General features: G+C 36.3%; 1 protein-coding gene across 1 annotated transcript in view; it reads right to left on the bottom strand.

Moving 5' to 3' along the window:
• pcdh15a (protocadherin-related 15a) overlaps window positions 1–22,272 on the bottom strand; it is a 164,407-nt gene that overhangs the window by 113,326 nt on the left and 28,809 nt on the right. Inside the window, exons 3-4 of the mRNA XM_059565825.1 lie at window positions 4,150–4,164; window positions 3,886–3,951 (exon numbers count right to left, since the gene is read on the bottom strand). Coding sequence (XP_059421808.1) covers window positions 3,886–3,951; window positions 4,150–4,164 — 81 coding nt within the window. The remainder of the gene's footprint in view (window positions 1–3,885; window positions 3,952–4,149; window positions 4,165–22,272) is intronic.

Below are 22,272 nucleotides of genomic sequence, written 5' to 3'. Positions count from 1 at the left end.
ATATGTGAACATTGCTTTGATGTAGTCCCATTGTTCTTAAAACCCTGATACCTAAACACAAGTACCTCCCAGGACTATGTGCCATCACTGTTTTGCAATATGACTACAAACACTACTAACCCAACACTGCCTACTGCATCCTCTATAAAAGTGCTTCTCATTGGGGGTGCAGCAACCTTCAGAAAGATAATGTAAATGTATTGTATAATATTATTATAAAAATTATGTTAAATAATAATAATAATATAAAAGGTGTATATAAAAAGCTCTATAAAGAGGCTTCTATTTGTGGACTACTTATTCTTGGGACAAACCCAAAAGATTTTGTACAAAGTTTGGATACAACATTGGAAACTGTGGAACGAATGGAAAAGCAGTCCCTGCTACAGTAGTAATTAATGGCATAGACTAGTTTCTAGGAATATACAGCTAACTCACATGACCTGATAATTTCAAAGCACTCATGAAAAGTCCAACAGAAAATGTTCTTGTTGAGAACTCAAAAAGCTGAACATCACTTCTTTCATCCAAGTCTAGTAAAAAACATCTTCCCTTCCTGTATCCAGCATCTAAATACATCATGGAGCTAAACACAGCCTGGACATCCACTCAGTTAAATTTTTATTTAGATATTGTCATACTAGTTTCAATAATTTTTGGAAACAGGATAAAATATTCTAGACTAGGGCAACCAACTAATGCCACAAGAGAATTCATCAAATCCACTGCTAATACTCACTAGTGTTTCTACTGCTGATTTCCTTCCAAAATTATGTTACTTCCTGTTGGACTATGGAAATGCCCTTTTTAAAGGAATATTATATGATGGGAAGGGATATTGAGGACACATGATAAACCTAAAATATCATTATAAATCAATAAAAATAATCAAAAGAAAACACATATTCAAAAACATCTAGCTAATAAAAAAAATTTAATAAAAAAAAAAGACATCCAAGGAAATTGGTTGGAAATTACATTACTAATGTAATAAATTACATTAGTAAAATTCACTTTCCAAATGTCCACTTGATTGTGAAAACTATAGCTAATACAACTGATCATTAAAAAAAAAAGAAATGTTTTATATATATATATATATATATATATATATATATATATATATATATAATCAAATTATTGAGACCCATACATAACTGCACAGAATGTCCAGATTGTTTAAACCTCTAAATGGTTTTTATTGTTATGTGGTTGCTGACTATATATATACATACTTTAGTTTTATTTTGTCCGAAGTGATTTCCCAGCAAAAAGGGAATTATTTATGCTTTTGCACTGATAATAATCAAACCCTGATCTAAACTTAAATCGACCAGTAAAGCAATTCTTAGATGAGCTGAGCCCGAACTGAAATCCTTGCCACACAGAGCTGAAGGACCCTGGGGTCACATGAGCTCTAATATTTAAGATGCCTTGAGATATATTTCAAATAGGTCACTTTTGATGACCAGATATAACGTCTATGATACTGTGATCAAAGAACACCCAGAACCTCAGGCCAAATGTTTTACCACAGCAATTGTGCTCTGATATCAGTCCAAACATACAGAGAGACCTTTAATGAAGAGGAACGTCTCTGATACAGGATCTATTTAAGTATCTCTCATATACAGAAGTACACATGCAGAGATCTCAGTGCACTCGAACTGATCCAAAATGTCAAGTGTTTATATAATCTCATACTGACTCTTTTCCTTTTTCCTCCCACAAGCAATTTCTCTCTATCTCCCTCGTTCCTTATATAGTCAGTTCTTTACTAGCAGCTCCATCTTCTATCCGAAATAAGTAAAAACTACCAAAACAAGAAACAAGAAAATAAACAATACAGCATTGTTTTACCAATACTCATATATATACATATATATATATATTGGAACCAGTGAAAACATTAACAGGACAAGAAAAATCTGCACTGAATCCTTACTGTTGCGCCGTTGTGCATATTAAAATACTGCCAGACATCTGAGCTGATGCAAACATCTTTTTTTTTTTGTCAAACTAGAGGAGGCCTGCAATAAAATATTCACTGAAACAGAATTACCATCACCTGAATAATATGCAGGTAAATACATCTGTCTCTTTTGCTTTTTGAATCACTGCCTCAACACAGTGATACACTTATTCCTGTTTTGCTTAAGCAGTCCTGAGGGTCCCTTTGGCTGTTTTGCCTCATCACAGTCTGCTAGAGCGAGAAACCAAAAACAATCTAATTATTTAAACACATAAACAGGCTGAGCAAAATATCCATTTAACTGCTTCCTATGACTTCAACTACATTTCCCAGCAGGCCTCTGCCTCGATGCACTTTCCTGATTCAACACAAGGATGCTGAACAAACTCTATGACTTACAGAATGGGCAAAGGGAAGGGAGAGAGGAAAAAAAAGGGAAAAAGAAGAGAAAAGTAGCCAACAGAGTAGCCAACACCTGTCACATCAACAAACAGAAAGTGTTGTCAAACGCATAGTTGAGCACTACAGCGGCGAGTGGCTCCTTTATAAATGCATGACGCGGTGTAGAATCGCCTGCACGCAGATACTGTATGTGATAAACGGCCCCAGTGTGCCTCCAACACAAAAACACCATCTGTAGCTCTGTTGAGAGCACACACACACACACACACACACACACACACACACACAGAGTTAAGAAATCAACAGGTAACTGTCTGTCCAGCTTGCAGCATGACACCAGGGTAGTTTGAGCCTGAATTGAACATCTGAAAATTCACTTTTAAGTCACATTAGATCAATTATACTAACCTTTGTATTAATTGAGCAAGTTAGAATAGGTAGACACTGTTGGTAGATCTTGTAAATTCACCATTCAAAAGCATCTTTCTTTATGCTATGTATGCTAAGGCCATTCAAAAGTAACTGTGTATTCCGAAAACATGCATTTTTTGAAAGTAACATTTAAATTGCAAATAATTCATAGCAGATGATTAACCAGTACCCATTTCTTTTTTGGAAAGCTCTTAAAAGCATGAAATGGACTTATAATGTTACCTGTCTTCTGCATTTGACGACACAGATCAGGATAATCACTAGTGAAGGGTTTGGGATTGCGGACGTTCTTTTTTTTGTTTTTTGCGATTTATGATTTCTCAGGAGAAAATCCATTTGAAAAGTAATAGCATAAGCACATCTTTTGGGTATCATTCACATCTGGAATGACAGCAAGCACCATTAAGACTGATTTTTTGTATGTAACATGATTTTACAAACAAATAAATATATATACTATCATTCATTTTTTTATGTATTTATATATACACATATATTTAATACTGTTTATTCAGCAAGGATGCATTAAAATGATCAAAATTGTAAGAAAAAAATTAAATTAAAAATTAAAAATTTTAATAAATGCATCTAAAAAATTCAGAAAATGTTTCATCAGCACAACTGTTTCTTCTGATGGATGTGACAATGAAGACTAATAATATTGCTGAAAATTAAGCTTTGTCATCACAGGAATAAGTTACATTTTAAAATATATTAAAATAGAAAACAGTTGTTTTAAATTGTAATAATATTACATTTTTACTGTATTTTTTGGTCAAACAAATGCAGCCTTGGTGAGCAAGAAACATTTTTCAAAAACATAAAAAAAAAAAAAAAAAAATTGATCGGTAGTGTACATTTTTATTTAATTTTATATTATATTGACATTTCTATCTCAATCTCCATGAACCCCTAGAGCTTTGTGAACCCATCTGGGAAATCCTGAATTACACCATGGAAAATTAAATGAACGTTACAAAAAGACCCCTGCCAAACATCGATCAATAGCAGAGCAGACTTCTCACAGGAAGCAGCATGCTTCAAATTCATCATGAGGAGAGAAGGCCAGAGATACTTACCATTTGGACTTTCTTCATCAATGGTCACAATTGTGGCAGGTGGACCCGACCGTGACAACTTACACTCTGTGTCAGAAACAGAAAGAGAGAAATAAAGTAAGACTCAGATCTGCCGTCACCTTCATCACAACACATCATTCATTCATACAGTATCTTATTCACTTGAGATTAGCTCTAGATGATGAATGCAGCAGTGTTAAATGATTTTACTGGGGGAAGTGAGAAGCCTCTCATGATATGGTAGAGGAAAGAAAGCAGTCTTACCCTCATAGTGCCAGTCTGAGGGACGTTAGTGTCAGCAGCAGAGAGAAACGAAAAGAAGAGAAGGAAAGACACATGTGAGAAGAAAGACAGCCAGAAAGAGGAACACAGTACAGGGTTGTGTGTCATTCAGAACTTAAACGAAAACGCTTTTGAATTCCAATCCAATTCCTGAATAAAAAAATAAAAAATAAAAAAAACTGAAGAAATAAGGATGTGTAATTAAAATGAAATGAAATTCAAAGATATTTATTAATGCATTTCCTCATGTTTAGGTAACTTTGGATAAAAGCTTTTACTACATGGCTAAAATGAATACTGCCGGCAGCCATATCACCCTGGAGCCCAAGACCGGTTTCCCACTGAAGCTAAGCAGGGCTGAACCTGGTCAGTACCTGGATGGGAGACCTCCTGAGAAAACTAGGTTGCTGCTGGAAGAGGTGCTAGTGAGGCCAGCAGGGGGTGCTCACCCTGTGGTCTGTGTGGGTCCTAGCGCCCCAGTGTAGTGATGGGGACACTATACTGTCAACAAGCACCGTCCTTCGGATGAGACGTTAAACCGAGGTCCTGACTCTCTGTGGTCATTAAAAATCCCAGGATGTCTTTCGAAAAGAGTAGAGGTGTGACCTTGGCATCCTGGCTAAATTCGCCCATTGGCCTCTGACCATCATGGCCTCCTAACAATCCCCATATCTGCTGATTGGCTTCATCACTCTGTCTCCTCTCCACCAGTAAACTGGTGTGTGTGGTGGGCGTTCTGGCGCACTATGGCTGCCGTCGCATCATCCAGGTGGATGCTGCATACTAGTGGTGGATGAGGAGATACCCCCCAGACTATGTAAAGCGCTTTGAGTGCCTAGAAAAGCGCTATATAAATGTAATGAATTATTATTATTATTATTATTATTAATAGAAAATGCTATTGTCATTCATTTTTGTATTAGATTAGATCCAGAATTCTTGGCACAAATAAATAAATAAATATATGAATCTATTTGCTATAAGTATATTAGAAAATTCCATAGACTTATATATAGGCTATAGTTATGAATACGTAAATACAGTAGGAGGACAAGCTAAATGGGCTTTAACGCCGTGCATACCGCCGGTGGTGCCGCGGCATTAACTGAATTCAGTTTCGTGTGAAAATAATTCGCTTAACTACCGCCAGGTGGCGCAAAGGGACGAATTTTGAACTGACTGTAATAATAAAATGACGGTTTGTAAACTAAGATGAAAGGACAAGTAAAACATCAATAGCATTATATTATAACATTTTAACATCCTTAAAAACCATTATAAAATTTAAAGTAAGAGTTAATTTAAAAACGTGGGATAGTCTTAGGCTACAGTAAAAATGTAAAAGAAAGACCTTTAAACAAAGTCTTACTGCATGCTATTGTCATTAAACAGTCATTACTAGGTATATATATATATATATATATATATATATATATATATATATATATATATATATATATATATATACACATATATATACATATATATATATATATATATAACAAACCAGAATAAAAATATAAAATGTTCTAATCCGTGTGTGTGTTCCTATATATATATATATATATAAGAACACACACACACAGATTAAAAAATATATATTTTCATTCTGGTTTGCTCTTAGCAAAAATAAATAAATAAAATCCTTCTGAATTATTACTAACAGAATTATTCTGTTAGTTTCATGGTAACATGCAATCAAGGTCTTCTGTTATATAGGCTATATTTAATATTCACTGTGGCATTTTCACCCGTTTAAACTTAAAATTCCATGAGATTTTAAATTCAGTTTAATAGTATTTAAAATTCAGATTTAAACTAGTATAAAAATGCATTAAATTGCTTAAATTATTTCTATAAGTTAAAGTAGCCAACCTTTTGTTTTAGTTTATTTAAAATAAATTGGCTAAAATAGAAGCAGACACGTTTAAATTAAAACAACCACAAAAACATGACTAGTCTTGAGGGAAATATAGGTTTTTAATATTTTTATAAATCGCAGATCTCACAGATGAACGTCTTAATATGATCGCACATTAGAAATGTTTGGTGAGATAAAATGTGCACGATAACATTAAGCAAATCTCTTCGCCATCGGCACTCTTTATTATTAAGCGGGAGTTTACGTACAGTTAATGCATGTGCGTGCGCCGCGCTCGTTGTGGTGTGTGACTGACAGACAGCCTCCGCAGCGCGCATTAGAGATCTCGCAGATCTCACAGACAAACGTCTTAATATAATCGCACATTAGATATGTTTGGTGAGATAAGATGTGCACGATAACATTATTAAGCAGAAATACATAGTAAATTATTTTTCCCTTGTTCCAGTACCGAAAGCAGAACCGATAGCGTCAGATCTTACTGATACGGTCTTTCATAATTTAGCCCCGGGGCCAGTTTAATACCGGGTTTCGGTACACATCCCTACTTATTTTTATTCTTGATTTTTTCAAACTACTAACACTTTACATTTTTGAATTATGCCTTATGTGTGTCCAAAAATGGAGTATTTTTTGTTTCAGCTGTTTGTTCGCGCTGGTGTCTCGTGCACATATTCATTGGAAACAGCAGTCGTTCACCAGGCATTCAGCGTTAGCAGCGATCCACTTACTCCACATATTGTTAATTATGATTTTTTTTGTCACAGTGGGCCACTGTGACTAGAGACTTTGGCACTAAGACTTAGAACACAACACACTAGGCATACATACACTTTTCATACAACAACACATATTTGTTTTGCGCAATGTAACATCAGTTAACACCAGTTATGTGTGTGTGTAATTGATTGTGTATTGTTTAAGTGTTGATCCTGTTCTCACCATTTCTTTTAGGTTAACACTTTGTGAGTCAATAAGTTTATTATGTTCATTTGTGTATTGTTGAGAATACAAACAAGACCGGTTGGCATGTTAAACGTTTATTGTTTTCAATCATCCACTTACATAAAGTAAACAGTCATACTTACGTACTGGAACATTTCCTCATAACAAACAGAAGAAACCCGGGCACCACATTGCCACCATTTTTAAATACCTGTTTCCCACCAAAAGAAGGCACACTTAATTGGTCTCATGCCGGAGGGGGAGATTGGTGTTTGTTTGAGGCTTTGGTAAACCCTAATAATGAATTTAGTTGGTGTTGTTTGAAATGGTTATATATTTCTGTATATTTTTTTGGTTCTAGTTATGCCTTTGTTACAGTTAAATCGCTATTTAATTGTTTTGTCTTTCTTGAATTTATTTGTTACCATCAATTATTTAATGGTTTAGTCCTAGTGGGAGGGGCTTATACTTTTTAAGTGTTTCTCTCAGTCTGGTAAAGAGGCTCGTAGAGTGAGTCGGTGAAGTTGCTTGCTTGAGTTTTGGGTCAAATTATTGACATAGCCAAAAGTTTCGTTTGTACATTTAAACTTTGTACAGTTTTTTCTACATATTTTTTTTTATACACTTTTTGAGTTACACTGTAAATATCATTTGCATTCTTTTGGAAAATCTTTGTTTTTCACATTTTGGGAATAAACACCAACTTTTTGACTTCATCAGCACGTCACTTCATTTTTTTCACGCCTCCATGGGCCGGTACATCCAGAGCAGGGGTGCCGCCACTGCTTGAACACCACATTTTTCCATCGATACTGAAACACGCGTGTACAACAAAGCCTATTTTACCTCACGAATAATACTTAAGCTTCAAATGGGCAACATCACGAATATGGAAACGGATTTCTCCCGAGTGAGAGAATGAGAAAGCACAACCTTACCTTACGCTTAGCTTTAATTATTATTATTATTTTTTGTTTGTTTATAGCTAAGCGTATATTATTATATACTGCAATTATATTAATCCATTAGAATTCTATATTTTTAATTCTTGTTTTGTTCTGATATATTTGTTAAATTTAAAGGATTTGTTGTAAAGTGAAGGGAATTGTACATGATAACATTATTAGGCCAGCCGTTATTATTTCTAAATGTAATAAAATACAATTTATACATGAATTATATAATATAAAAAAAAAAACATGCAGCAAACGAAAATAAGTGATTAATAGGCTACATTAAAATGAAACCTATACACGATTAATATTTTTTTTCTCTCACAAACATAATTTATTTTTTAGCGTGTTTAAAAATAAATAAATAAAGAAAACATGCAGCAAATGAAAAAAGGCGATTAATCCGTTAAAATTTGTTACTCTGGGTTAACAGTAATTATAAGTATTATGTATTATATACTTCAGAGCAGAGCCTGCATGTGCCTAATCTAGGATATTTTTTTGTTTTGTTTTTTTCCATTGCATCTGAAAATGACTTCGTTCATCAAATTTACTTCACGCACTCTGGCGCAGATCCCCCTCTCGCGTTGATCAGCTGTGGACGATTTAAAAATGTTTGATATAAAGGTTGCTGTCCCATTTTATACAGGAGTTTTTCATGTAAAAAAATCAAATTATATTATTAGCACAAGTTCATTTAGGCTATTTAACATGCACTGTGACATTTTACAATTTTTAATTTATAAACTCCTTGATATTTTAAAGTTAGTTTAATAGTATTTAAATTCAAGTTTAAAAATAGGTTTTAACTGCTAAATACCAACAACCATACTGCATGTGAATAAATAAAATGCATACTTTTTATAACATTTCATTATACATAAAATGCATAACATTTCTGGTGTTTGGATTTGTACTTCAATGTAATGAGCTCTAAGTTTAATAGCCCTAGACTGGTTCTCTCTCTCTCTCTCTCTCTCTCTTTAACAGCATTAGCTCAATAAAATACGTCTTCCTTCAGGTAGAATGAATGTTTTCCTGCTTGCTAAATGTTGGTCTCATGATCAATAAGTTGTATTCGCCTCAATCTGATTCAGTAAAGTCAAACCGCAGACAGTGAAGCTGCATCACTGAGCACGAGTCCCGCGCGCTGTGAGGCGGGAACAGAGGATTCCGCTTGGTCTTAAAGCCTTCCGCAAACATCCACGATCACAAATAACAATTAATTATTAATTGATGATTTGTTATTATCATTATGGTCTTGTGAAAATAATAATATGGGCTGCGAGAATATAATGAATACAAAGAGTAGTGCTGCTGAGTGCAGGCATGTTTCAGCCCAGTAACACACCATTCCTCAGAGCCAAAACACAGACCGAATTCTGTTCAGCTGGAGGGGGTTGGGTTTTTGGGGTTAGTTATGTGTGGCTTGTGGGGGTCGATATAAAGGTGTGAATTGCTCTTTCATATGGACAGTGTCTTATGGGGCTTTCAAAGTTGCTGAACCGGTTTATATAGGACTGTTGTTTTGGTTATAGACAAAAAAATGGTCTGTCCCCAAGTAAGATTTTTCTAGTTCTAGTCGTTCATTTGTTATATTCAACTAATCAGAGGTTTATATTAAATTTACATAATCAAATTCTTAATATATTCCGCGCTCAAGCACATGCATTAAGTTTGCCACAAAGTACATGCAGCAGTAGCCTAATAATTGTGAATAATTGAGACATTTTAATTATTTATTAATAAACAAATGTTTTCTTGTCTGCTGCAAGATGAAATTCACAGTGCTGGCTCTCTCCGACAGAGAAATGCAACATTCACAGATTGTTGAATCTTGAATATTAATGCGCCCTGTCATTAATGCGAATTAATAATTTTTGCACAAATACTTGCATATGAATATTAATTCACATTTTGCATTACAACGAAAATTATTTTTTACATGCAATAATCCAAAATGAAACCAAACAAGATTTGTAATGAAGATAAAATAAATAAGAATAAAAGCTGCACATCTACCATCACACCTGCAGTGCAAATCTTGCACATATTTTACACACCTGCATTTAAATTCAGCTGCATTTTTTTTTTTCATTAAATAATATGAAAGCAAGTAGGGCTGGGTGATAAATCGATTTTATCAATTAACTCGAATTTGTAATTTACATCGGTTTGTTCGAATGAAAATCGGTTTTCTTTTTAACATCCACCGACGCACCACTCAGGCTCCTGTAGTTCAGAGTGGACTCCTCCCCGCGAGTCTGACAGAGACACGCTGCCGAGCAAAGGATGAGCGGAGCGGTGTGATTCTGACTGGAGCCTCCATCACGAGTACAATTCATGCCAACAGCTCGTAATATAACTGCATATTCAGCAAGAATTCATGTTAAACATATTTAGCTATGGCTTGATCAGGTTATAATGACTGCAATAGTCGAGAGGGATGTTAAAGGCAATATGAGTTTGTCTGTTTCTTTTACTGATTATTTTCGGGTTAAAGCATGATTTAAACAGATAAAGCACATTCACACGCAATCACTTTAGCAATAATGCATTCAAACAAATGTAATCTTACAGTGCTACTCCATTATCAGTAGGCTATTTGATTTTGAAATCTTGAAGAAATTAATCGAACTGTTTAGATAAAATAACTGACAAAAATGTACTGTTATTTTCCTCACAAACAAAATTTGCACATCTGATGGGCTAGTATTAACAAAAAATAAATAATAATAAAAAATAAAATATAATAAAAAATAATAATAAAGTAAAATAAAGGTCTTTCCAGCATTAAGGTAATAACATCACAGTTTTTTTATCATCTTTTCTCAGTTATAAGTTTATAACTATATTAAAACTTGTTTTGAAAAATTTCTTTGTCATTTGAATATTGATTTTAAAATCGATTTAAATCATAAATCAGATTTTTTTTTTTTTAGGCCATATGCTATCGCCCAGCACTAAAAGCAAGTAAAGAAGGTTCCCTTTAAAATCACTTATGTTGTCAGTTAATGAAGCTCTTTTTTACATCGTGTGTATTTTGTTGATTATAATGAGAGAACTTGAGTTTAATCGTGAGGACGTTTTATTAATCCGTCTTTAGAGTTTCAAAGATTTAATCGTGCATGTTTAATTTTATTCATTTCATGTTTTAGGCTAATTAGGCATAAATAATGGGAACGAAATTACAGTGCTTCATGTTTAAATATGCAACAATTTCTTAATCAGTTTACAGACAAATGTTTTTTCCCCAATAAGTTAAAGGACAGGTAACGAATAACAAAAATGCATGTTGTTTTATTAAAGGAAAAAATATATTTATATTGAAAATATAAATGAAAATATAGGCATAATATATAAAAATATTGACATTTTGCATATTTATCTATGTAGCCTACCCCCCTAAAATAGGCTACCACTTTTAATGCTCCGATGCAAAGTAAACCACAATTTCTTTTGAATAATATAACGCATAATTAATATAATATAAATAATACTGCACACCTTTTAAATGTGTCAAATCTAAAATATGGTTTAATACCATGTAGATTAGAGAAAATATAATCACAGGTTCAGGCACAGGCTTGACATTTATCCTGCTTGAATTCGTTCTAAGAAATGCACATAACTTCATAAGTACCAAACTTTCATCTGTGGATATTAAATATTGAATATTGTAACTACAGTGTTTTTCTTTCATTTTCCCTGACTGAAGCCATCAAATCTAACACATCAGTGAGGCAAAACTGACGTCTATTAGCGAAAATGTGCTTTGATGCGCTTGTTTGATAACTTGTGGTTAAAGCGCCACTCAGCGGTCAAAGGCTGCAAATGCACTTTATACCGCCGCCGCGGCAGGTGAGAAGCAGGATTTATTTTAATTTAATTTCTTCCCATTAAATATTGATCACCTCAGGCTTTTATCCTGATCAACTAGGGGTGTGAATATTTGAGTCAACAGTGAATCGGTTACATTCTCTGGCTTTCAATTCGATACAAAAGCAATTTTTGTAAAGTCAGTCAGAATGACTTTGATTTCAACTCATAATAGCTCAACTTATCAATATGCTGGCCTAAAATTATAGCAAGATTCGTTAAAGAATTTTTAGCTCTGAATGGAACTGTGCATAGTGATCTATCATGATAAAAACCAACAGGTTACAACCTTGCTTTCTATTTCTCAAATAAAACCAAGTCATCAGCATCAATGAAACAGCAGAGAAGTTGCAGATGCAGAATCCACTATACAGCCATTTGGGTAGACACAGTGAAACTCTGTATCCTGCTAGTCTATTTGAGTAAACCACATGGTTCATGAAGCTTCAGTGCACTGCCTGCTCGGGGGAAACACATATACTGACAAAATATATACCTTGAATGCACTGTAAGTTGCTTTGGAAAATAGCTTCAAGGAAATAAAAATATGTAAATGTACGCACTCATGTGGAGCTATAGGATTTGTTACAGCAGTGCACACAACATTAAAGTGATCATATCATGCAAAGACAAATTGCCCTTGTACTTCGAACATTAACATTAAAGTGGGGTCATGAACTGAGAAATGAAAATTCCCTTAAACTTTGGACATAAAAGAGGACAATGACCTATAAAACATCCTGTAAGTTTCAGAACTCAAAACTTTCTCATTAGTCTAAAAACAGTTTATATTGAAGCCAGTCTGACAAAACGAGTCAGACAAGTTGTGGAATGTGCTACTCTGTAACAGTGTGGCTAAACTCTGCAGAAGATCAACGCCTGCTTCTACATCACTGCCTGTTTAGCCCCGCCCACCCACATGTAGTGTGTAAATAATGCAGGTCTACGCAGAAATCAAATTATAATCAAAAATAGCCTATTACTTCTAAATTATGTTTTTTGATGTAAAAATCTTAATAACATTATGAGTGGACCTTAAGGAACAGTACAAAATAATAAAAAAGACTGTTCATGACCCCTTTAAAAAAAACAAAGCATTTAAATAAATAAATAAGAAGTCAAAAAGTCATCCTCATTCGAATAAGATGGTCGGAAAGTATAAAAACAGCTGGGTAAGCTGTAAGCTCTGTAACTCATTTCACATGCAAATACGCCATTTACATACGAGTCTTAAAGGCACAAAGAAAAAGAAAAAAATGGTCTGTTTAATTCTAAAGGTCACAGAAAGGCAGAAAAATGGTCATAAAAAATTAATTAAACTAGTTTTTGGTACAGGCAACATTCATTAACATTATAAGTGAACTTCAAGAATAATTGAAAAATATATGCAATAACAAATATGACTTTGTTAATATGAAACCATTAGTGGAATCCACAAAGATCAGTTTGTCATACACACTTAAAAAAAAAAAAAAGGTTTCCAAAAGGGGCTTTCGCAGTGGTGCTGTAGAAGATCCATATTTCGTTCCTTGAAGAACCTATCATTGAACAGCTCTTAAAATAACCATTTTTTCTTAGTGTGAAGAACCATTTAAAAATCTAAAGAAGCTTTTGTGCAACGGAAGGTTCCATGGGAGTGAAAGCTTTGAAAGGAAGAACCAGATGCCAATCAAGATCCTTTACTTTTACTCTAAATGTCTGTGGATTACAGAATCAACACATACAATATCTACATATTCACTTTAAATAACTAATGTTACCTCATCCCACTAGAGCGCTCATTTTGCTCTTTTGCTTAAAAAGATCAAATACAGCAGAAGTGCTCTGCAGACCTATTCACTCTTGTTCCTTTCTGAGTTCACTCTGAAAGATCTAGCCCACTTCTGCTGCAATTAGGACATGTGTCTCCATCTGCTGAGGAGAAAAGAGGCTCTGTGGCTCATTTGATAGACATGAACTCAACAGAGTAACTAGGGCACAGACGCACTTCCACCAGCATCAAACAGAAGCTAATCTTCTGTAAGCTCTGTTTACTCTATTAGCTTTCTACACCCAAAATGCTTTTAGTTACCCTCTTAAAGAAGAATATTCTTTGCCGCCCTGCCTTTTGGAGTCTCAAGACAGAGCAGAGGTTTATTAACGATGACTTTTGTGATGTCAAAAGCAAGCAGAGACTTTTAATTAAAGGAGAGGACAGGAAATGTCTCATCATGGCTCTGTGAGTCGAGAGACAGACAGTGAGCAAGACTTGATCTGTCTTTCTTCCACATACACAAACAAGCAATGATGATAGCTTAGAGTGTAGGATTTAAGGGGTCGGTCACGACCCACAAAGGGGTCACAGGCCTGTTTCCATTAGGATCAGGTAAAAAAAAAAAACAATGTCAAGTGCAAATTATATGACCATGAAAAAATTCCAGAAGCATTAAGAAACAAAGTTTGATTCTTAAAATCATATGATTGATCATTAACTCTGTGGCTGTTTTCATTTTACAGCACATAAACAAATGACTCTTTCAGACAATGCTTAGGCCTAAAAAAAAAAAAAGTTTGGTTCCGGTTGGTTGTCAGTTGAGGTCATTGGTCGGTAGGGATTTATTTCTTTTTTTAATTTTTTTTTTTTTTTTTTCTCCAGTGGCAGTTTTACACACACACACACACACACACACACACGCGCGCGCGCTGATTTTAAATGTGTGTACCGGTACTTTTACGACAGTGATTCTGTATTCCCGTTTAAAGTCTGTTGTTGCCATAGACACGCAAAACGCACACACACACACAAAAAGCCTTCGCGGGAGTTTGACAGGCGATCTCATAGTAGATTAACATGGAGGATTTGAACTTGAAAAACGGAGTGTACAGACATCTTTTTGTAGTCAAACAACATTCTTTGTTATGCTCATTTATGTGGTTTATTTGATTTTGATGCTATAAATTAACTAGAAGCAAGAGACAATCAGTTAGTTTTAATATATATATATATATATATTCTTTTTATCATTTTATAATGCATCAAATATGACACATAAGGCTTTTGAGGATGATGTCACAATCATCATTGTATTGCCCTGCATGATATGTTTGGCCCCTACAATAAAAACTAAAGAGCTTTGATCATTAAACTAAGCATCTGAATATCATTTTACTAAGACATTTTATTGGGGATATTTGCAGTAACATATGATATTTACATGCAAGTACTCTTCTGTTACCAAGAACTCATTGATTTACATTACATAATTTCATCTTATTTTCGCTACATAAATTTCAGCAACTGCACCAAATTGTATATGTTTGCTAAGTTTGGGCTACAGAGTAATATTAAGGTGTTTTTCCTTCTACAGTATGAGCTCCATATTCTCACTGTATCATACTTTATGAGCCATAGAAGCCGGATGTATCAAATACAATGCGCAACAAACCTTTTCTTCTTACATTTCTTAAGTTCAATGAACTGACCCATTAAAATATATTATTTCATATGTCAGATTTAAGTGTTTGATTTGAATGTCTTTTTTGTTTAAATTTCATTGTAATTGTGGTATGAAATCCAATTTAAAATCTGGGTCCTGAAGCAAAACCAGCTGAGACCAGCTCATTTACAATATATACACTCACTGTTGAGTTCCCCGTGTGTGCTTTGCCCCATTTGCTGTGTGAAAAAAAATGAAACAAAAACAGAAAAGGAAAATTAAAGCAAACCAGGCTACTAGCCTATGTGCTAGACGATGATTCACAACAAACTCAGAGAACATTTTACCTCTAGTCTACATACACATATAAATCACCCTGCAGCATTCAATTCCACTATTTGGACATTTCATTCTATTTACTGATGTCACAAGATTTTGGTTGCAGAATTTGGACAAACTGCCGAGTGTGTTAACAGCGCACACACACACACACACACACACACACACACACACACACACACTCACACACTCACAGCAAAGCAGCTTACAGCTTGATCCACTTATCTGAGAGGCCAGAGCAAATCCTGAAAAGCTAAAAGCAAAAGCTATAGGTTGAGGTCTGGAGTTAACATGGCTAGAAAGAGCATGATCAATCGTGAAGCCAGAAACAACAGAACACACTCTCACTGCTCTGGATCACAGTCAGATGATTCAAACTCATCCACGGCAATCAGCTGCAAAGCAAAAAGTCTATTAAAATAAATTAAAGTGGGATGAACAGCGAGTGAGAGAGGCAAAGGTGGGTCATTCTCAGGACACAGTGTAATTTGTGTCCCATTTGTGTAACCATGTCTTACTACTTAACACCAACAGAGACTTAGTCACATGATTTCACAGCTTTAATAACTCTGTTTAGCGTGCATTGCAAAAGAACATTTAAAAAGGGAAACGATTTTCATTTTAAACACATTTCAAATTTGAATGCCTTATAAAGAAATGAGAAATATCTTATTTTATTTGTGTTAAAATATGTTTTTACTGATTGGTTGGTGAATGTTCTGAGGTGTGCAGTTATTTTCAGTGAAACGCATGGCTAAAGTAGTTCCAGGCAGGTTTTTATCACATTATATGTCCATATCAGGTCCTTACAGTCATGGACAAAATGCTGCAAGTTTCTTGTCAAATTGAAATATAACACTGTAATATTATACTAATATAGCACTTGCATATCATTGCTCTTTTGCTGGTTTTGATTGCTTCTATTATTATATTTGTAACGATAAAAGACTTCCTAGTCATCGGGAAGAAGGTGGCGGGAACCGGCGGACAATCAAAATGAAACTTTAATTACAAAACAAACACAAAACAGCGCACCAGCCCCTCACGGACGACTGGTGCGCGCAAATAAAAACCAAAACACAACTAAAAGCCCAGGCCTGGTCCTCTCTCGTCCTTCACTGTCGTCGCTCCAGTTTTATATCCTTCCATCTCCTCCATGGGCCTCGAGACCGGCGGGTCGAACAGGTGTAGCTCATCTCCAATCACTCCACCGGCCTCGCTCCCATGTCCCTCGGCCCCGCCCCACTCGTCACATACCCCCATCGCCCCTCGCAGGCCGGGGGGTACTCCCGAGACTGCGCTCTACTCCCCCCCCCCCTCCCTCCGGGGGGGGCCGCTCACGGGGACCTGCGGGAACCTGGGGGTAGGACAGACGAGGCGAGAGAAAAGGAGATGGAAGGAGGAGCGACAGAGACCAGAGAGGGGAGAGACGAGAAAAAAAAAAAATCCGGTTCCCAGACGCACCGCTGCTCGGCCCTCCACCAGCTGGGCGATCTCCTCCGCGGTGCCTGGCGGTGGCACTGGACAGCCCTCGGCGGACAGCACGACACTCCTCCGCCGCCCGGTGGACGGCGACGGCTCCTCCGGTTTTGGGCAGCCGGCAGGAGTCCCCCGTTCCCTGCTCCTCCCCGTTCCGGCGGATGGCAGCAGGCTCCGGCCACCTGGCGAACGGCGCAGACTCCTCCGCTCCCTCACGGAAGGCAGCCGCCCCTCCCTATCGTGGGCGGCCGGTAGCAAGCTCGCCCGTCCCCGGCAACTCGCTCCAGCCCACCGCCTCGAGCGTCCATGGCGGCACACTCCTCGCCTGCTCGTTGGCACCGCGGATTCACCACAGCGGCGAGGGATCTTCAGCAGCGCGTCCCTCCTTCTCCCGGGTTTTGGCACCACTGTAACGATAAAAGACTTCCTAGTCATCGGGAAGAAGGAGGCAGGAACCGGCGGACAATCAAAATGAAACTTTAATTACAAAACAAACACAAAACAGCGCACCAGCCCCTCACGGACGACTGGTGCGCGCAAATAAAAACCAAAACACAACTAAAAGCCCAGGCCTGGTCCTCTCTCGTCCTTCACTGTCGTCGCTCCAGTTTTATATCCTTCCATCTCCTCCATGGGCCTCGAGACCGGCGGGTCGAACAGGTGTAGCTCATCTCCAATCACTCCACCGGCCTCGCTCCCATGTCCCTCGGCCCCGTCCCACTCGTCACAATATTATTCTACTATCATTTGTAAGTCGCTTTGAATAAAAGTGTCTGCTAAATGACAAATCGTAATGTAAATGTAAATAACAAAAATAAATAGAAATTGTAAAACAAGCCCCAAACAAATAAATAACACAAATAAAATAAATCTCTTCATATAAACAAAATAAGGCTTTGTCTGTGCTCTTTTCATTTAAAATTAGAGGCAACCACTGCATTTTAATCATGATCCAAAAAAAGGTGCTGCATACATGCAACATGAGCTGTTCTTAATCTAAATTAGATTAAATCTGAAGCATAGACAGAATGGTTTCGCCTCAGATTTGTGAAACTATATATAAAAAAATATCAGCATGAAACAGGAAGCAGCAGACGAGCTGAACGGCATTCACTCTCTGCTAGCAGGTGGCGCTTAAAGCGTTTCCTTGGTTTCCGCTGTAAACAAAGCAGCTCTGCACTTATGAACTTTAATATGCATTATACAGAGACAAGATGAAAAGAAAAAATACCATCTGAAGTTTTCTAAAGACAGTAAGTTCCCCTCAGATATATTGTACATTCATATAAACTCCTACCCCTGATTAAATCGTGATTTGTTTAGCATCTCAACCAATCTGAATCGTTACATATTTGAATCGATTTTCAACCAGCTCATGGTTAATCATTACATCCACAGTCCATAACGAATCGAAACCCACAAAGACACTGACCAAGCCATTATACATAACATTTCTATGTTTTTTTCTATAACATTGTGTTTTATTATTTACAGAAAGCACACATTCTCTCTCCCATGCAAACAGTACAGACACACACAGAAACATACATGTACACAGAAACTTGTTGTCAGTGCTGCTTTGCGACATTATCAATACATACATACATTCAATGAAAAGCAACATTACACTTCTCAGTATAAAGATGGTAACAAACTTTCAGTTTTGCAGTTAGTAGAAACCCTGCTGCCGAACACTGTTTAGAGACATGCAGATAATTCACACACAGCTAGTTAATCTCTCTAATAACTGCATTATCATTGGCTCAAACCACACAGCTCTTAAATTGTGGAATTTGCCATCAAGGGCTGAGATGAGATGTGTAAGACATTAGTCCTACACACAAATTTTCAATTTTTTAAGGACAAAACCCTGACAAATGTCATGAAATACATCAGTTGAACAATGTCTTGAAGTGTGGTAACTGTACAGTAGTATAAGCGGAATAATTGACTCCAGACCATTGCATTAATAGAAAGATAATGCTGTGTGTCTAATAATTTAAGATTTGAGCAGTTTTCTGGGTACTGACTGAAGCCACTGACAAGACCTTTTGGGACATAGGATGGTTAGAGACAACACTATCTCTCACCTGATAACACCGTAGAGAGCGAAGGAGTCAGAGAGCGGATTTATCTCTCAATCTTCATTTACACACAAAGAACAGGGCTTAAATACAGCAGAGCAGAAGATTTCTACCCTCCCATTCGTTTACTGACCAGACAATCCTGCTGATTCCCAGCATGCCCTCAAACATTTCTCTAGGCGATTAGAAAACTGCCACAATAAAGAAGGAGAAATCTACAGCCGAGAGCTTAGCCCTGTGCCCACAATAACAGTATGCAGACATTGCTAAAGAGCAAAAATAACACACATCTGACAGAGAAGAAAAATATAACAGCAATATAAACAATGTAATGTATTACAAATTTTCCTCTGAAAATAAAATAAAATGAATAAATACATTTCTATTGCAATTAGTGTCTGCAAATATGTTTTCTGTAAATCTAATTCCTTTTGTGAGATTATTTTGTGTGTGTGTGTGTGTGTGTGTGTGTGTGTGTGTGTGTGTGTATATATATAAGCATTATTAGTAGCATAAAGAAGTGTACTTGTATACTTGAGTGCACTTCTAGATGTTTTTAGGATTTTATGTCCATCTTTCACTGAAGTATGTGACTCAGATCAAGAAATTAAGTGTATACAGGCTATTTTCCTCTGCTCTGCCAAAGTCCTGCTATTTCACATGGGGTTTTAGTGCTTTGTGAATGTGAAGAGCAGCTCAGTTAGATTTAGATTGTGTGACTGTCTTAACCAGTCAAGAACTCTCACTTTGATCCTGATAAACTCTTGGCTGCTTAACACATCGGGTCTTGGATTTCTGTTCCTAGGTTGTGTCTGAGTTGGCAAAATATTTCCTACGAATAAAACAAGCGGCTACAAGAATTGCAAAATTCAGCTTTCCTGTCTAATAATGAAACCGCTTTAGAGAGCACCGATGCTAATAAAACTCACTGGCTATATTTAAACCACCACAGAGCCTGTGTGACTATATTTCTTGACTATAGTGTTTCCTGTGCAAAAATAGTATTGCAGTTGAAGTGCTTTTGAATGCTTTTCCCTTTCTGCTGTCTATCGTTATTGACCCCACACTTTTAGATGGTAATGTATTTCTAAACGCTGATATACTTATACACATTTAAAATCTGCAGTTTCACTCTTTAAAGAATTTTAGGATAATTATAAAGGTAAATGTAAAGATACTTAAATAAAACAAAATGTTGTCCACAGCCAAACAATCAATCAAACTCCTGCATTGTCCAGAAGCAATGATTTCTGTCAGTGTGTTGTTTTTTTGGTGGGTGATGAGTTTTCCTCCCGTCGTCTCAGAAAACATCTCCATCTGGTTGGGTCATCTGTGGCATCTTTCTGATGCTCTGTTTCAATATCTAGAGCCATCATGTGGTGCTTACAGTTTTTGTTTTTCAATTGCTAACAAGCGTTTACCAATACTTAAAGTACTTTTTCTGAACTCTTAACACAGCAACACACCTACATCACACAATTAGCCAAATAGTTAATTTTCTGGCCAAAACCACATTTTGTTAAATGAATACAAACTCTACATTTCAAAATGCTGAATTCCTTTTTCTACATATACTAACTCTAGCAAAACACAGTAAACTCAATTAAAAATCGAGTCATTCGGACTAAATATTAGAACTACTTTTCTATCCAATATGAACATATAGTCAATAATAGCACAGTGACTGTCAAAATACTAACATTTGATGGCTTTACAAATCTCAATTACTTTCTTGTGCATTTTTGACATAGATGTTTCAGTTCTACTTGCATTGACAATATACAAATTGTTCATTGTTCATTGTTCAAAAATGCCATTGTTTTTTTGTAATTTACTTACCTTCAACTGAAACCCATTTGACATTTTTAAGTGTTGAATGTGTTCATTCTTGGCAACATACTGTCTAAAAGTGAACGAGTCATTACTTTATAGAATGTACAATAGAAAAAATGGGATCCTCTATGCAGAAATTTAATTGGAACCTTGACTGAAGTTGCTCTCCAGAGGGCAGGGGTTGGATGTGGAGGGTACCCCATGGTACCTGATGCCAGTGATCAACAAAAAGTACAACATACATGGCCTTTGGTTACTATGCAAGCTTGTTTTCATTACAGGATAAAAAAAAATGGTAATTGTGAACTTTTTATCTCACAATTTGGACTTCTATTCTTGGAATTGCGAGTTTACATCTTGCAATTCAGACTTTATCAGATTCACAATGCCAAGAAATAAAAGTCAGAACTGTGAGGTGAAAAAAAAGTCACAATTACCCATTTCCCTTTATAATCCATGGCAGATATAAGCTTTCATAGGTTTCACACGTGTAAGAGGAAAAAGCAAACAAGCAAACATAAAAATATACAGTCCAGCACACATCCTTACCCCTCCCTTACCTCTTCTTCTCCCTTACCTATCTTCTTCTGATCCAACTACTCCTCTCCCTCCTCCAACTATTCCTCTCTCTCCCAGGCATTATTTTTTCTCTCTCTGATTCTTTGTGTTGTTCTGGATCTACAAAAACAATTCAAAGAGCATCAACACCTGACTATTTCTCCAACTGAGACTGCCTGTATGCCTGTAATGCCTGATAAAGCAGCATTTGTGAGCACAGTGCTGCTTTGTGTACAACGTTAACAGGGAAAACGCTATTTTTTACCGCTCCAAAAGTGTCACCTAGTGGCAAAGAATGAATTAGCATTTTTATTCAACCAACACAAAAAGACCAACAAGTGGGCAGGCAATGTGCTAATGTTTCATGTTAATGTCATTGTGAAAAGGCTTGGGATTTGTTTTAAAAATGACTAATTTCAGTGATTCAGGGTCGACTCTTTCTTTTGAGAGACAATCGTTTTATACACAGTGCACTTTCAGATTTAAAACTTTGCATATTGTTCGCATTCACTTAGAGCTTTGTTACACAATGAAAGGTAATTTTCAAAATCCAGGGGGGCACTTTAAAGCACATAGATCCCGTTATAATTAGTCGTTGCCGCAGTCTATTTCTGACGCATTCCACGTGCTTGTGCTACCGACAAGTAAACAAATTGATACAGAAAGTGCACTTTGATGCATCCAGTGTAGAGATGGTGTTAGTATGCGGCAGACCATTTTCTTTGCAAGTTTTAGCT

This window comes from Carassius carassius, chromosome 14 (genome assembly GCF_963082965.1).
Source record: "Carassius carassius chromosome 14, fCarCar2.1, whole genome shotgun sequence".
Lineage (NCBI taxonomy): Eukaryota > Metazoa > Chordata > Actinopteri > Cypriniformes > Cyprinidae > Carassius > Carassius carassius.
Note: the sequence above shows the minus strand (reverse complement) of the source record. Positions and strands in the feature narration are given on the sequence as shown.